Source organism: Haematobia irritans, chromosome 3, assembly GCF_050003625.1.
Source record: "Haematobia irritans isolate KBUSLIRL chromosome 3, ASM5000362v1, whole genome shotgun sequence".
Lineage (NCBI taxonomy): Eukaryota > Metazoa > Arthropoda > Insecta > Diptera > Muscidae > Haematobia > Haematobia irritans.
In genome coordinates, this window is record NC_134399.1 from 179,649,303 (window position 1) to 179,668,067 (window position 18,765).

The 18,765-nt window shown below is 34.7% G+C and overlaps 1 protein-coding gene across 1 annotated transcript in view; it reads right to left on the reverse strand.

Moving 5' to 3' along the window:
• Positions 1–6,231: 6,231 nt before the first annotated feature.
• Positions 6,232–18,765, reverse strand: part of LOC142230003 (very long chain fatty acid elongase 7-like) — a 32,468-nt gene continuing 19,934 nt past the window's right edge. The window contains exon 5 of the mRNA XM_075300608.1: positions 6,232–6,670. Within this exon, the coding sequence (XP_075156723.1) occupies positions 6,354–6,670 (317 nt within the window). The 3' untranslated portion in view covers positions 6,232–6,353. The remainder of the gene's footprint in view (positions 6,671–18,765) is intronic.

Below are 18,765 nucleotides of genomic sequence, written 5' to 3' on the forward strand. Positions count from 1 at the left end.
TAAAATTCATCTTATTCGGTTGAAATTTGGTACGTGGTGTTCATATATGGCCTCAAACACCATGCAAAAATTGGTCGAAATCGGTCCATAATTATCGAACGATCCCCAGATTTGACTCCGGAGCCCTTTGGAAGAGCAAAATTTATCCGATTCGGGGTGGTCCACCTCCACGACCAGATATCGCAAAATAAAGTAGCGGGTCTTTGTCTAGACTAGGAGCCACCATGGTGCAATGGTTAGCATACACAAGGTCGTGGGTTCGATTCCTGCTTCGACCGAACACCAAACAGTTTTTCAGCGGTGGATTATCCCACCTCAGTAATGATGGTGACATTTCTGAGGGTTTCAAAGCTTCTCTAAGTGGTTTCACTGCAATGTGGAACGCCGTTCGGACTCGGCTATAAAAAGGAGGTCCCTTGTCATTGAGCTTAACATGGAATGGGGCAGCACTCAGTGATAAGAGAAAAGTCCACCAATGTGGTATTACAATGGACTGAATAGTCTAAGTGAGCCTGATACATCGGGCTGCCACCTAACCTAACCTAACCTTTGTCTAGTCATCACCCCTAAGCTTCCTTGTAAATTTCACACAAATCGGAGAACTTTAGCCCAATTTTTAAAAGTCGGGCAAGGAGGATGTCCCCCTTCCCCACCAGATATCAAAACATGATTACCCTCTACGATCTTCGAACATTTTTCATGTGAAAAAATAAAATTATTTTATAATAAAAGCTACTGCGATAAATTCAAATTATAAATTTTTGTAATGTGCGCTGTATATAAAAAAGATTTTCCCGCTTTTCCGTTGAAACTTTTCTTGAATTTTCTTTGCTATAAACCTTAAGGATCCCGAGAATTTTCCAACGAATGCAATGGAAATCGGTTAGTGCGTTCTGGAGTTAAAGCGTCAGAAAGCAAAACCTGACATATTTTTTGATATTAGATTTCGAATTTCATTAAAAAAAAATTGGGAAAAAAATTACATTTTTCTTAAGTTTTTCGACGTTTATCTCTACGTTAAGATTTTTTTAATAATACTTGCCAATATTTTATCACAAATTCGAAGTCTGTCGAGATACGCTTCGGTACAGTTCTCAAATATTTTCTTTTATTTGTTTGTCATTGCTTTGTTTTATCTATGCACATTAGAATTCAGAAAATGTTTAATTTTTAGGTAAAACTGAGTAAAATTATAGATTATAATATACCAGAAAAAAGTAGAACATACTCCATGAACATTTCTTTTTAAGAGCACGTCAGAATCCTCCATCATTTTTTCCCACTTCCGATGAAATTCTTTTGGACCTGTCTTAGAGAATATTCTATTTGGCGCTTTAGAGTTAAAAATTAAAATTTTGGCAAAATCAAAAAAGAATTGGAAATCGACAGAAATGTAAAAACAAAAACAATAGAAATTTAAACTAAAAATGAATGTGTGCTTATTGACTTTTTGCTCCCGCCGGGCGTTGAACTTGGGTCTGTTGGTTCCGTAACAGAACGCCTTAGCACCCCCGAAAAAAAAAAACGTTGCGAAAATGTAGTGAAATCTTCCTTTTAGATCTGGAAGTAGTGCACAATTGGCGAAGAAGCGATGAATTGGACGGATGCCCACCATTTCAACAGGCGTAGCACTGAATGTGCATCATTTCTTAAGATGTGATCCGAATTCAGTATTTTGGATGAAATTTTGTAATATTTTGCCAAATAAATTTTTTTTATAATATTTATGATTTTTAATGCATACTAACGCTTTTTGAAACGTTTGACCTTAAATATTTTCCAATTTGTATAATTTTAATAATTCTAGGTTCGTTTTTAACTTTTTTAAACAAAAAAGTTAAAATTAAAAAAGCGAGTTATAAACAAGTAAGAAAAGTCGGGCGGGCTTTAGACCCTTCACCACTATGTATAGCAACATCTTAACACCTTCAAATTTGTTAGGAGCTTTATAAATGTTTACTTTCCCATATACAAATATTTAAATATGACCCGATTTGGACAATTATACCCTGTACCACAGTAGTGGTGAAGGGTAATATTGGAAATATTTAAATTTCATAAAATTTCGCAAATCTTAATTTATGATTTATAGGTCGATATACGAGTCTATTGCGAGTTTTCGACTAAACAGTGACGATTTTACAAGGAATATGTGGGTATTTTGGCCATATTTGCTAAAATCGGAAGAACATATATATGGGGGCACAAAGTTATTATACCCCGTACCACAGTAATGGTGAAGGGTATAAAAATTGAATTAAAAGAATTTCCTGTGTTGTTAATATAAACAAAATCATTGGAAGGACATTTTAGGAAGTTCGTTAAATTTGTGACTTTGGAACAACTTCCAAACTTTTTGGGCTGGGTGCTAATATGGATAAACAGAAAGAAACATTTAAATATCCTAAAAGAAGATTTAACAACAAAGTACTGAAAGCATTAATATGCTGTATATACAAAAATATATTTTTTTTTGTTAATTCAATCCCGAAATTGATTGATGAATTAATTTTTATACCCTCCACCATAGGATGTGGGTATATTGACTTTGTTATTCCGTTTGTAACACATCGAAATATTGCTCTAAGACCCCATAAAGTATATATATATTCTGGGTCGTGGTGAAATTCTGAGTCGATCTGAGCATGTCCGTCCGTCTGTTGAAATCACGCTAACTTCCGAACGAAACAAGCTATCGACTTGAAACTTGGCACAAGTAGTTGTTATTAATGTAGGTCAGATGGTATTGCAAATGGGCCATCTCGGTCCACTTTTACGTATAGCCCCCATATAAACGGACCCCCAAATTTGGCTTGCGATTGCTCTAAGAGAAGCAAATTTCATCCGATCCGGCAGAAATTTGGTACATGGTAATGATATAAGGTCTCTAACAACCATGCAAAAACTGGTCCATATGGGTCCACTCTTACGTATAGCCCCCATATAAACGGACCCCCACATTTGGCTTGCGATTGCTCTAAGAGAACCAAATTGCATCCAATCCGGCAGAAATTTGGTACATGGTGTTAGTATATGGTCTCTAACAACCATGCAAAAATTGGTCCATATCGGTCCATAATTACATATAGCCCCCATATAAACCGATCCCCCGATTTGGCTTGCGGAGCCTCTAAGAGAACCAAATTTCATCCGATCCGGCTGATATTTGGTACATGGTGTTGGTATATATTCTCTAATGACCATGCAAAAATTGGTCCACATCGGCCCATAATTATATATAGCCCCCATATAAACCGATCACCAGATTTGACCTCCGGAGCTTCTCAGAGGACCAAAAGTCATCCGATCAGATTGAAGTTTGGTACGTGGTGTTAGTATATTGTCTCTTACAACCATACCAAAAGTGGTCCATATCGGTCCATAATTATGTATAGCCCCCATATAAGCAGATCCCCAGATTTGACCTCCGGAGCCTCTTAGAGGAGCAAAATTCTTCCGATCCGGTTGAAATTTGGTACGTGGTGTTAGTATATGGTCTCTAATAACCATGCAAAAATTGGTCCATATCGGTCCATAATAATATATAGCCCCCATATAAATCGATCCCAAGATTTGTCCTCCGGAGCCTCTTGGAGGAGCAAAATTCATCCGATCCGATTGAAATTTGCAACGTGGTATTAGTATAAGGCCGCTTATAACCATCCCATAATTGGTCCATATCGGTCTATAGTTATATATAGCCGATCCCCAATCACACAAAAATTGGTCCATATCGGTTCATAATCATGGTTGCCACTCGAGTCGAAAATAATCTATCAACATTTTATTTTTATAGAAAACATTGCCAAAATGTTATTTCTATAGAAAAATGTGTCAAAATTTTATTTCTATAGAAAATTTTGTCAAAATTTTATTTCTATAGAAAATTTTGTCAAAATTTTATTTCTATAGAAAATTTTGTCAAAATTTTATTTCTATAGAAAATTTTGTCAAGATTTTTTTCTATATAAAATTTTGTCAAAATTTTATTTCTATAGAAAATTTTGTCAAAATTTTATTTCTATAGAAAATTTTGTCAAGATTTCTGTTCTATAGAAAATTTTGTCAAAATTTTATTTCTATAGAATTTTTTTTTTAATTTTACTTCTATAGAAAATATTGTCAAAATTCAAGAGAAGCAAATTTCATCCGATCCGATCTGAAATTTGGTACATAGTATATGGTCTCTAACAACCATACAAAAATTGGTTCACATCGGTCCATAATTATATATAGCCCCCATATAAACCGATCCCCCGATTTGGCTTGCAGAGCCTCTAAGAGAAACAATTTTCATCCGATCCGGCTGAAATTTGGTACATGGTGTTAGTATATGGTCTCTAACAACCATGCAAAAAATGGTCCATATCGGTCCATAATTATATATAGCCCCCATATAAACCGATCCCCCGATTTGGCTTGCAGAGTAGAGGTGTGCACGTGAGTAATATTTTGCTCACGCTCACGCACACTGACGACGGAGAAATCTTGTTCACGCACACTCACGCACGATATTTTTTGGTAGGACTCACGCTCACGCACGTTCACGAAAAGAAAATTTATACTCACGCACACTCACGCACGAAAATCTTTCAAATGTCGTGACTCACGAAAAATATCGTGACTCACGAAAAATGTCGTGACTCACGAAAAACCTCGTGACTCACGAATAATTTTATGAGTAATTTACCTATAGAACCTGACTAAAAACATGAGTATGATTAAAATCGAGAGCGTTATAAAACTGGTTAACACCTAGGATGTCACTAAAATTATAAATGAATTCAACTCGTAGGCATTTTATGTTCGTAAGCGGGATTATTTTCGTGAGCGTGTTTTTCCGAAATTCGTTACTCACGCACACTCACGACGATATTATTTTCGTGACTCACGCTCACGCACGACATTTGATTGGTTAATCACGCTCACGCACACTCACGCCGTAGCCGTCAGCGTGATTCACGAATCACGGATGAGTCACGAACATATTCGTGAGTCACGACAATTTCGTGTCACGTGCACACCTCTATTGCAGAGCCTCTAAGAGAAACAATTTTCATCCGATCCGGCTGAAATTTGGTACATGGTGTTAGTATATGGTCTCTAACAACCATGCAAAAAATGGTCCATATCGGTCCATAATTATATATAGCCCCCATATAAACCGATCACCAGATTTGACCTCCGGAGCCTCTTGGAAGACCAAAATTCATCTGATTCAGTTGAAATTTTGTACGTGATATTAATATATGGCCTCAAACAACCATGCAAAAATTGGTCCATATCGGTCCATAATTATATATAGCCTCCACATAAACCGATCCCCAGATTTGACCTCCGGAGCACCTTGGAAGAACAAAATTCTTCCCATTCGGTTGAAATTTGGTACGTGATGTTAGTATAGGGTATCCAACAACCATGCAGGAATTGGTACCTATCAGTCCATTATTATATATAGCTCCCATATAAACCGATCCCCAGATTTGACCTCCGATGCCTTTTGGAGAAGTAAAATTCATCCGATCTGGTTGAAATTTGGTACGTGGAGGTAGTATACGATATTTAACAACCATGTGAGTTGAAATTTGTGGATGACAGTCTTTCGTAGAAGTTTATACGCAATCCATGGTGGAGGGTACATAAGATTCGGCCTAGCCGAACTTACGGCCGTATATACTTGTTTCAATTACATTTTTTTTAAATAACAGATAGTATAAAGCACAAAGTTAATTAGAAATACTAAATATATACTCGATTAAAAATTTCAACGGATCTTTCATTTAATGTATTTATTAGTTTAATTTAAATTTTAATAGATTTAATCGCAAAATTTTATTTTTATTTATTTATAGTTATATTATTTATAGTTATGTATGTAATTTTATAAGAATTTCTACTTTCTTATGATTTTTCCGATTATAATTATAGTTGTATTTTTATATCCTCTTCCATAGGATGGGCGGGTAGACGAACATTGTCATTCTGTTTGCAACACATAGAAATATTGGTTTAAGACCCCATAAAGTATATATATTCTGGGTCGCGATAAAATTCTTAGTCAGTCTAGTGATTCTCGTTCGCCCGTCCGTCCGTTGAAATCACGCGAACTTCCGTACGAAACAAGATATCTACTTGAAACTTGTAACAAACAGTTGCTATTGATGTAGGTCGGACATATCGGACTACTCGGTATAACCTCTATATAAACCATCCCCCAGATTTGGCTTGCACTTTGTGTATTCTCGATAAATTACTTTTATTATTCATTTCTTCATATGTATTCCATTTTTTTTAATATAACATATTATTAATGTACAACTATTTGAGAGGATATTAGCTTAAAGTTTGCTCTGCTAATTTAGACTTTTTTGGCTTTTTGACTTTTTCATAATATAAGTTTTAATATAGAAATTGAGGAAGAGCACAACCAGATAGACATTTTGAAAAACTGATAATGCTACCCAAAATATCGGTACACCGCACCAATTATTTGTCAAAGGCATTGACAGAACAAAAATAATTATCAGTAATTGTGTGATCTGCATTTGTGTCATACGAGGTTTCCATGCGGCCAAGTTGATGTTCACTTCCATAGCAGCCAGCAAATAGTAGACATACATAAAGACATGCACCAAACTATTGGGCACTGCAATGAATGTTATTTGTGTTCCTGCAATTAAATGGGGAAAATACAGGGATTAGTAAATTAATATAGTTTTTAAAATTAATATATTTGTTTTTCAATTATAATTCATATTTTTAGATATAAAAAAATTTAGTAATCCAGATAAACAGGATTTTTCTAACTTAAACTCAACATCGACCGCAAAGCCAAATATCCATTGTGTTTTTGGAAGAAACATCTGAGTACGGTATACTACGATTTTCTGCAACCGAGTGAAACAATCATTGGAGATTGGTAACGAACTCAATTGATGCATTTGAGCCGAAGATTATCGCAACAAAAAAAATTGGAATTGAAAGGCACAACTTTAAAATCACTTCCAAAAACTTCCTCCCAAAGATATTAATTATTTTAACTACACAGGAAGTTTTTTAATTAAATTTTTATACCCTCCACCATAGGAAAGGGGTATATTAACTTTGTCATTCCGTTTGTAACACATCGAAATATTGCTCTAAGACCCCATAAAGTATATATATTCTGGGTCGTGATGAAATTCTGAGTCGATCTGAGCATGTCCGTCCGTCCGTCCGTCTGTTGAAATCACGCTAACTTCCGAACGAAACAGGCTATCGACTTGAAACTTTGCACAAGTAGTTGTTATTGATGTAGGTCGGACGGTATTGCAAATGGGCTATATCGGTCCACTTTTACGTATAGCCCCCATATAAACGGATTGTAGTGTGCATATGCCAGACGATTGCATTTGTGACTCGACTCATGCTTATGCCAGACGTCTACAGTAACTAGACTCACGCATATGCATAAGCCAGACGTCTACGAGTGTAACTCGATTCACGCATATGCACACTCACTATGTGCAACCGTGTGAATATGCTGACAAGGTATATTCACAGGTGTGCACACCTAACTATAACTTAGTGCTAGTTAATAAGTAAATCTTTTTGAGTCAATTTAATAAAGCTCAGACTGCACTAATGAGTGCATGAAAGAATCACTTAAAAATTCTAATTGTTTTATTCGGATGATATGTATTATATGGCGACCGTGAAAAATAAATTATAAATGAGTGCAAATGGGAACAAGCCCAAAAAAAAAACTCTTACTAAGTAAACGTAAAGAATTAAAGGAAGAGAACGTAAAAACAAAAAAACAGCATTTGAAAAAGCAAACAAACAGCATTTTGAAAACATCAATGGTTTGGAAAATCAAGTGCAATCTCTAAAATCTGAAGAAAAAAAAAAAGAGAAGTCCTATAAATCTGAAGAAGTATATATGTGAAAGGAAAATATGATGCAGCAGAAAATTGAAGTGACTAAATATTATATAAATCTGGAGAAGTATATATGTGGAAGACAAATATGATGCAGCAGAAAATTGAAGTGACTAAATATTATATAAATCTGGAGAAGTATATATGTGGAAGACAAATATGATGCAGCAGAAAATTGAAGTGACTAAATATTATTTTGTTATTACATATTACTAAAGAAAAAAAAAACTCAAACAAAAACAAATTTCATAACAATTGCATATAAAGTAAGTAAATATACTTTAATTATTACATAAGAATGTCAAAAAAAAATCGAACAAAAAACCAATTTCATAAATGCATATGAAGTGATTAAATGTATGTCAATTGTAACATATTATTAAAGAATCCAAAAAAAAAAAAAATAAAAAACAAAATTAAAACAAAATATAACAATTGTATAAAATGGGAACTAAAGAGTCAAAAAATATTGAAAATACTGGGGAAGTAATTAACGAAATCATTTCAATGCCCACACAAAATAAAGAAGATAGCTTAATAAAATATATGTTAATGATTATTACGGGCATAATGGTAATCCAATTTTTGTATAAAGTGCACAGTATTTATAGAGGTTCCCTAAAGAGAAAGTATAAGTCGTCAGCAACAATAGCTGAAATATAATTGTTTTTTTTTTCTTACTCTTCACTCTTTTCACAATATAAATGGAATGGCAGAATATTTTAAAAAAGTTGAGATTTTTAAAGGAGATTTTTGATAAATCTTATAAATGTCTCAATACTGACCGACCCACTAAAAATGAAACAATAGCTAAACACGTGGAAGTACTGTTTGATTGCCTTGAAAAAATTCGTGTTATATTAAACGTCAATTATTCTCGGCTTACTAAAGCTCATAAAGCAGCTGCCGATTGTTTTTTCTCTGATGTTCGTGAAAAGTTGGTTAATGTTTTGTCTCGAAAAACATTACAAAAAATATTCCAATTACGCTTCATGAAGAAATACTTTATAGTGACCTTATTCAAGAATTAAAATCAAAGTCCTCAGAGGAAATACATTTTAGCGACCTTACTGAAAAATCAAAGTCCTCAAAAGAAGTCGATAAAATGGCTCAGACAATTACCGAGTTTCTTGGGTTAATATCGAAGATTATTCCCGACTTCGATGGAAAACCCGAAAACTTACAACCGTTTTTAGACTCGTTGGATTTGGTAGACTCCATAAAGGATTCTCATGAGAACGTAGCAGTAAGTCTCATTAGGACAAAACTGAAAGGCACTGCTAGAAGCTTGATATCTAATGAGTCTTCTATAAGAGACATTACCACTCGGCTAAAATCTGCTGTGAAAGGCCAGTCGCCTGAAGTTTTATCTGCCAAAATTATGAATGTAAAGCAGGGGAACAAATCGGCAAATATGTTTGTAAATGAACTGGAGGAACTCACAAAGGCTCTCTCTACAGCATATATATCTGACGGTTTATCCCAAGAACTGGCAGAAAAATACGCGACCCAAACAGCTGTAAAGTCCTTAACGAAAAATGCGTCAAACGAAAGGGTTCGCCTCATAATGGCAGCAGGCAACTTTAGTAATATGAATGATGCGGTAACAAAATTTGTTAATTATTGTACCGAATCTCCTTCAGTAAGCGACGTAAGGTATTATAACACGAATTGGCGCGAACAAGGGTATAGCCGTGGGCGCGGTAACGGCCAGGCCCGTAGATATAATAACTATCGTGGACAAAACAGGGGAAATAAACGTGGCCAAAGCTACCGCGGCAATTACAGAGGTCGTGGTTCATACAATAATAATGTACGAGTAGTCGTTGACGAAGGTAATCATTCGGAAAACTGGAGTCATCCCTTGGGGGAACAATAGTCCAAAAGTCAAAAATTTTCAAAGTAAACATAAGTCAGAGCATTTTTGTACAAGTAAGAGAAAATATTGGGAACAAGTTTCTTACATTTTTAGTGGACACTGGAGCTGACATATCCCTATTAAAACAACTTAATAGGAAATATCGTCAAATAGACCAAACCAATACTACAATTATAAGTGGTATTGGTCATGGAACAATTAAATCATTGGGATCCATACGGTTAGATATAAGAATAAATAAATTTTTAATACCACATGAATTTCAAATAGTACCAGAAAATTTCCCTATACCTTGCGATGGTATTTTGGGAATAGATTTTATTAAAAAATATAACTGTATTTTGGATTTCAATGAAAATAATGATTGGTTTATTATAAGACCTGATAACATCAGCTGCAATATTAAAGTCCCCATAACATTTTCAGACAGTAACCAAAATATTTTGCTACCGGCTCGGTCCGAAGTAATTAGAAAAGTATGTTTAAAACCGACCGAAGAAGAGTTATTAGTAATCAATCAAGAACCTCAACCAGGAATCTTTATTGCCAGCACTATTGTAAATGCTAAAAACTCTTTCGTTCGTTTACTCAACACAACTACTGAAAATGTTATGTTTAATATCAACAGCATTGCAACTGAAAGTTTGCCAAATTATGACGTAATAAATCTAAGATCATTAAAAAATGAGAGAGAAAAAGAAATTCTTTCAAAAATTGATAAAAATTGTCCAAAAGAATTTAAAAATGCCTTACTTTCACTATGTTCTGAATATACTGATGTTTTTGGTTTAGAAACAGAACCAATAACAAGAAATAATTTCTATAAGCAGAAAATTAGACTAAAGGACCATGACCCCGTTTATATTAAAAATTATAGAATTCCTCAAACACACAGGGCAGAGATAAATGAACAGGTAAATAAATTAGTAAAGGATGGGCTGGTAGAACCATCCATATCTGAATACAATAGCCCACTTCTTCTTGTGCCGAAAAAAGCACTACCTAATTCCAACACAAAACGATGGCGCTTGGTTGTTGATTATCGACAAATTAATAAAAAAATATTGTCGGATAAATTTCCTCTACCGAGGATTGAGGACATTCTGGATCAACTTGGTCGTGCCAGGTATTTTTCATGTCTAGATTTAATGTCCGGATTTCACCAAATAGAACTTGATGAAGAATCTAGAGATATAACATCATTTTCAACCGACAAAGGTTCATATCGGTTCACCCGATTGCCGTATGGGTTAAAAATTGCTCCAAACTCCTTTCAGCGTATGATGACACTTGCGTTTGCAGGGCTCGAACCTACAAAAGCTTTTCTTTACATGGATGACCTGATAGTAATTGGGCGTAATGCGAGTCACATGCTGAAAAATTTAAAGAACGTTTTTGCACAATGTCGGAAGTACAATCTAAAACTTCATCCCGACAAGTGCTCATTCTTTAGAACGGAAGTCAGTTTCCTCGGACACTTATGCACGGATAAGGGTATTTTACCAGATAAAAGTAAAAACGAAATTATTAAAAATTATCCAGTGCCGATAGACGCCGACAGTGCCCGACGATTCATTGCATTCTGCAATTATTATCGCAGATTTGTAAAAAATTTTTCGTTTTATTCTAGGCATATTACTCGCCTATGTAAGAAAAACGTAAAATTTGAATGGACTCCACAGTGTAATGAATCATTTGAGTACCTAAAGGAGCAATTATTAAAGCCTACGTTGTTGCAATACCCCGATTTTAATAGGCAGTTTTGTATTACGACGGATGCCAGTAAATATGCATGCGGAGCAGTATTAAGCCAAGAATACGATGGCCAACAGCTTCCGATAGCATTTGCATCCAAATCGTTTACAAGGGGTGAGGCCAATAAATCAACAACTGAACAAGAACTTATCGCCATACATTGGGCAATTCAGTATTTCAGACCGTACGTGTACGGAACACATTTCTTGGTCAAAACAGACCATAAGCCCTTGTCTTATCTTTTCTCCCTTAAAAATCCAAGTTCGAAATTAACAAGAATACGTTTGGATTTAGAGGAATATGATTTTTCCGTAGAATACCTCAAGGGAAAACAAAATGTTGTAGCGGATGCTCTATCCCGCATTACTCTCAACGATTTGAGAGAACAAATTGACCAAGCTAATAAAATAAACAAAGTTATGACCAGATCCGAGACTCGTCAAAATAGTGGAACTCTCACGGATAACAAAATCCTTGAAACCCCTTTAACAAAGCCCAATGTTTATGAAGTCATTAATTATAATGACGTTAAAAAATTCGTAAAATTAAAATTGTCTATAAGCCAGTCTTCTTTAAAACGTGGTAAAACAATTTTAAAACGAATAAATATTGTGGATTTGTATGCTAATGGAAAATTTGATATTATTCAATTCTTCCACAGGCTTGATAAAGAAGCCGGCATACTTAATATCACACAATTACAAATGGCACCAAGTGAACAAATATTTCAATTTGTTCCCATTGAATATTTCAAAATAATGGGCAATAAGATATTAAAAAAAGTAAGTGTAGCGCTACTACCCATGGTGACCATCATAAACAAAAATAATGAGAAAGAAATAAAGGATATTTTGACGAGGTATCACGACGATCCTGTTGAGGGTGGTCATACGGGAATTACTCGGACGTACGCCAAAATTAAAAGGCATTTTTTCTGGAAAGGTATGGTTCGGGACATAACCAAACATGTGAAAACTTGCAAAAATTGCCAGCTTTCAAAGGTTACTCGACATACAAAGGTTCCAATGACCCTGACGCCTACGCCACCAAAACCATTTGATATCGTACTCGTCGATACAATTGGGCCTTTTCCGAAGTCCGAGCAAGGCAATGAGTATGCTGTAACACTTATATGTGACTTTACAAAATACTTAGTTGCTCTGCCAATACCGGACAAAAATGCGAAAACTGTGGCCAAGGCAATTTTTGAGTCTCATATATTGACATACGGGCCTATGAGAACTCTTGTCACTGACATGGGCACGGAATATAAAAATAGTTTGATAGAACACCTATGTAAATATTTAAAGGTGAATAATATAACGTCCACAGCCTACCATCACCAAACCCTTGGCACGGTAGAGCGAAGTCATCGGACTTTTAACGAATATGTAAGGTCATACATATCCGTTGAAAAAGACGATTGGGATGTGTGGTTAAAGTATTTTACCTATTGTTATAATACAACACCATCTACTTCGCATGGATATTGTCCCTTTGAATTACTATTCGGAAGAATTCCGAATGTGTTTCAGGTGTTCAATCAAACTAACAATATTCAGCCCTTGTACAACCCAGAAGATTATTCGAAAGAAGTAAGATTCAGGTTAGAAGTGGCATACAAAAGAGCTCGTCAACTCCTGGAAACTTCAAAAATTAAGAGAAAGGAGCGGTATGATACGAAAAAGTACGTATCAACTTTTAAAATAGGTGATTCTGTGCTCCTTAGAAATGAGGCAGGTCACAACTTAGATAATAAATATATAGGTCCATTTAGAGTAGAAGAGTTAGGTAGTAATGGTAATGTAATAATAAGTGGTAGAAATAGGAAAAAAAATACTGTGCACAGTGATAGGTTAAAAATTTATAGGGATTAGAAAATATAGGGCCCTAATATATAAATATAAATATATATTATAAGAATAATAATTAATATTAATTAATATAATCAATAATAACTATTTTTGCAATGAGTAAATAAATAAAAACTGTAATAGTAATAGAATAATATATGTATATATATAATAATAATTACTTTTGTAATAATTAAAAGAAAATGTAAAACTGTAATAATAATAAAATAATGTATGTAATAATTAATAATAGAATAATAACAAGTTTTCTAATAAGCAAAAAAAAAATAAAAACTGTAATTGTAATAAAATAATATATGTATATAATATAATAACAATAACTATTTATGCAATTAGTAAAAAAAATCAAAACAACCGTAATATTAATTAAAAACTGATAAAATCATTTTTTTTGAAAAGGGAGGTGTAGTGTGCATATGCCAGACGATTGCATTTGTGACTCGACTCATGCTTATGCCAGACGTCTACAGTAACTAGACTCACGCATATGCATAAGCCAGACGTCTACGAGTGTAACTCGATTCACGCATATGCACACTCACTATGTGCAACCGTGTGAATATGCTGACAAGGTATATTCACAGGTGTGCACACCTAACTATAACTTAGTGCTAGTTAATAAGTAAATCTTTTTGAGTCAATTTAATAAAGCTCAGACTGCACTAATGAGTGCATGAAAGAATCACTTAAAAATTCTAATTGTTTTATTCGGATGATATGTATTATAGGATCCCCAAATTTGGCTTGCGATCGCTCTAAGAGAAGCATATTTCATCCGATCCGGCTGAAATTTGATACATGATGTTAATATATGGTCTCTAACAACCATGCAAAAGTTGGTCCATTTCGGTCCACTTTTACGTATAGCCCCCATATAAACGGACCCCCAAATTTGGCTTGCGATAGCTCTAAGAGAAGCAAATTTCATCCGATCCGGCTGAAATTTGATACATGATGTTAATATATCGTCTCTAACAACCATGCAAAAATTGGTCCATATCGGTCCATAATTACATATAGCCCCCATATAAACCGATCTCCCGATTTGGCTTGCGGAGCCTATAAGAGAACCAAATTTCATCCGATCCGGCTGAAATTTGGTACATGGTGTAAGTATATGGTCTCTAACAACCATGCAAAAATTGGTCCACATCGATCCATAATTATATATAGCCCCCATATAAACCGATCCCCCGATTTGGCTTGCGGAGCCTCTAAGAGAACCAAATTGCATTCGATCCGGCTGAAATTTGGTACATGGTGTTGGTAGATGTTCTCCTATGACCATGCAAAAATTGGTCCATATCGGTCGATAATTATATATAGCCCCCATATAAATCGATTCCCAGATTTGTACTCCGGAGCCTCTTGGAGGAGCAAAATTCATCCGATCCGGTTGAAATTTGGAACATGGTATTAGAATGTCGTCTCTAACAAACACGCAAGAATTGGTCCATATCGGTCCATAAATATATATAGCCCCCATATAAAACGTTCCCCAGATTTGATCTCCTTGGAGGACCAAAATTCATCCGATCCGGTTGAAATTTGCAACGTGGTGTTAGTATAAGGCCGCTATTATCCATGCCAAAATTGGTCCATATCGGTCTATAGTTATATGTAGCCGATTCTCAAACACACAAAAATTGGTCCATAACGGTTCATATTCATGGTTGCCACTCGAGCCAAAAATAATCTACCAAAATTTAATTTTTATGGAAAACATTGTCAAAATGTAATTTTTATAGAAAATTTTGTAAAAATTTTATTTCTATAGAAAATTTTGTAAAAAATTTATTTCTATAGAAAATTTTGTAAAAATTTTATTTCAATAGAAAATTTTGTAAAAAATTTATTTCTATAGAATTTTTTTCCAAATTTTATTTCTATAGAATTTTTTTTTTTCAAATTTTACTTCTATAGAAAATGTTGTCAAAATTTTATTTTGTCAAAATTATATTTCTATAGAAACTTTAAACTACGTATTTAATCGGCCTTTTTTAGTTTAATATATACTACGTATGGACTACCTGGTAATTTAGAAGACGATGTTAGGGAGTTTTAAGATACCTTGCCATCGGCAAGTGTTACCGCAACCCAAGCAATTCGATTGTGGGTGACAGTCTTCAGTAGAAGTTTCTACGCAATCCATGGTGGAGGGTACATAAGCTTCGGCCTGGCCGAACTTACGGCCGTATATACTTGTTTTAACTCGCTTTTTTCATATTTTAATGAGTAATTTTAATTAAAATATTGTCGAAAAAATGCTAAATCCAGTCAAGAAAATTTGCGATTTTTTGAAAATATTTGGAGTCACACAAGCATTAGAAAGCATTAAAAATGATAAAAAAATATATAAAATTATTTATTTGGCACAATATTACAAAATTTATTAATTCACATACAAAACACTGAATTCGAATCACACCTTCAAAAGTGATGCATGTTTAATTCATCGCTTTAGCGATGAAATTTTCTATAGAAATAAAGTTTTGACAAAATTTTCTATGGGAATAAAATTGGCAACATTTCCTATAGATGTAAAATTTTGACAACATTTTCTCTACAAATAACTTTTTTCTAAAAATAATCAGTTTCTTTAAAAATTTTAATTTTTAATATTTATACATCCCAAAAATTGTCGCTAATAGGAGGGATCATTCATTCGAAACATTTTTTTTTATCTAACCGCAAAAATTTTATCAAAAACTTAAAAATATTTTTTTTTTAAATTTAATCCACCAAATTTGTGGTAAAATTTTCTTCACATTTTGGTAGATTATTATTGGCACGTGTGACAACTGTGGTCAAAATACGAGAAGTTTTTTCGCCGCAATATTCGTATGTTGCTAGAAAATAGTGGCTTGCGATTTATCTCGCATTTTTAATTTGTGCTCCAAATTTATTCTAGTGATAATTCTTCAATTTTATAAAATTAAATTGAAGAATTACTATGTAGAGGGTGAATGATATGTAATGCAACAAAGTAAAGCGCTATGTTTGTATTGTTCAAAAGATAAAATTTCGAAAATTACATCAAGTTTTAGATTCGGTTTAGATTTGTTCGAATTGGTGAACTCTTGTACGAATTGTGACCTTCAAACGACCGATAAAGCCATCATACGCTGTACGAAAGTTGTTCAACGGTATTTTGGTTGATTCCCGACGAAGCTCCGTCTTTCGATGATAGACAGTTTACTCTTTTTCATGGCCAACCTTACTCTCCAAAATGTCTGCCTTGTATACATAGGGTATCGGTTTCAATTCCAGTTTCGACTGAACACCAAAAAGAGTTTCAGCGTTAGATTATCCCTTCTCAGTAATGCTGGTGATATATCTAAGTGTTTCAAATTTCTCCAAAATGGCTTCACCATGATGTAAAATGCCGTTCGGATTCGGCTATAAAAAGGAGGTACACTCATTGATGAGAGAGAAATTAACAGGTTAGCTGATAAGTCCCCGGTCTGGCCCATAGATGGCGTCGCTAGTATTAAATGCATATTATTTTTATATAGTACCAATCTTCAAATGATTCGTGTTAAAATTTGACGTCTGTAAGTCAATTAGTTTGCGAGATAGAGCGTCTTTTGTGAAGCAACTTTTGTTATTGTGACAAAAATGGAAAAAAAGATATTTCGTGTTTTGATAAAATACTGTTTTCTGAAGGGAAAAACGGTGGAAGCAAAAACTTGGCTTGATAATGAGTTTCCGGACTCTGCCCCAGGGAAATCAACAATAATTGATTGGTATGCAAAATTCAAGCATGATGAAATGAGCACAGAGGATGGTGAACGCAGTGGACGCCCGAAAGAGATGGTTACCGACGAAAACATCAAAAAATCCACAAAATGATTTTGAATGACCGTAAAATGAAGTTGATCAAGATGCCCTAAAGATATCAAAGTAACGTCTTGGTCATATCATTCATCAATATTTGAATATTTGCGGAAGCTCTGTGCAAAATGGGTGCCGCGCGAGCTCACATTTGACCAAAAACAACAACGTGTTGATGATTCTGAGCGGTGTTTGCAGCTGTTAACTCGTAATACACATGAGTTCTTCCGTCGATATGTGACAATGGATGAAACATGGCTCCATCACTACACTCCTGATTCCAATCGACAGTTGGCTGAGTGGACAGCGATCGGTGAACCGTCTCCGAAGCGTCGAAAGACTCAAACGTCCGCTGGCAAAGTAATGGCCTCTGTTTTTTGGGATGCGCATGGAATAATTTTTATAGATTATCTTGAGAAGGGAAAAACCATCAACAGTGACTATTATATGGCGTTATTGTAGCGTTTGAAGGTCGAAATCGCGGCAAAACGGCCCCATATGAAGAAGAAAAAAGTGTTGTTTCACCAAGACAACGCACCGTGCCACAAGTCTTAGAGAACGATGGCAAAAATTCATGAATTGGGCTTCGAATTACTTCCCTACCCACCCGTATTCTCCAGATCTGGCTCCCAGCGACTTTTTCCTGTTCTGAGACCTCAAAAGGATGCTCGCAGGGAAAAAATTTGGCTGCAATGAATAGGTGATCGCCGAAATTGAGGCCTATTTTGAGGCAAAGCCGAAGGAGTACTACCAAAATGGTATCAAAAAATTGGAGGGTCGTTATAATCGTTGTATCGCTCTTGAAAGGAACTATGTTGAATAATAACAAGTATATACAGCAGTAAGTTCGGCCGGGCCGAATCTTAAATACCCACCACCATGAACCAAATATTAGGATTTCCTTTGAAATTTCAGGAGGGCTTGAGGACTTGAGGACACTTCCCGAAGATACATTTAAAGATTTCACCTATGAGGACTATATCAGATTCTGGATTTATAAGAACCATTTTTGTTTGAGTTTTAGAGGAATCATTAACATCTCTTGTAAGTGTGCAAGAAAATTATAAAATAACGTCTTGATTTGAAATTTTAAATCTGTAGATTTTCACCCGAAAAATAAAATCTGGAAATTTTACATTGAGTTTCAAGCAATTTTCATGATCAGTGCGCCTTCTATACTCACAAGAAGTGAAATTGGTCTATATGGAGGCATTACCAAATGGACCGATAAAAACTTAATCCGATACACGTTTTTGTGAGCCTTAAATACGAGAATATTTACAATTTCAGGCAAGTCGGATAAAAACTACGGTTTCTAGAAACCTAAGGAGTTAAATCGGGAAATCGTTCTTATGGGGGCTATACTAAAATACCGACCGATACTAACCGTTTTCGGCACACCTCTTTATGGACCAAAAATACTTCTAGATTTCCAATTTCAGGCAAATTGGATAAAAACTACGGTTTCTATAAGCCCAAGAAGTAAAATCGGGAGGTCGGTTTA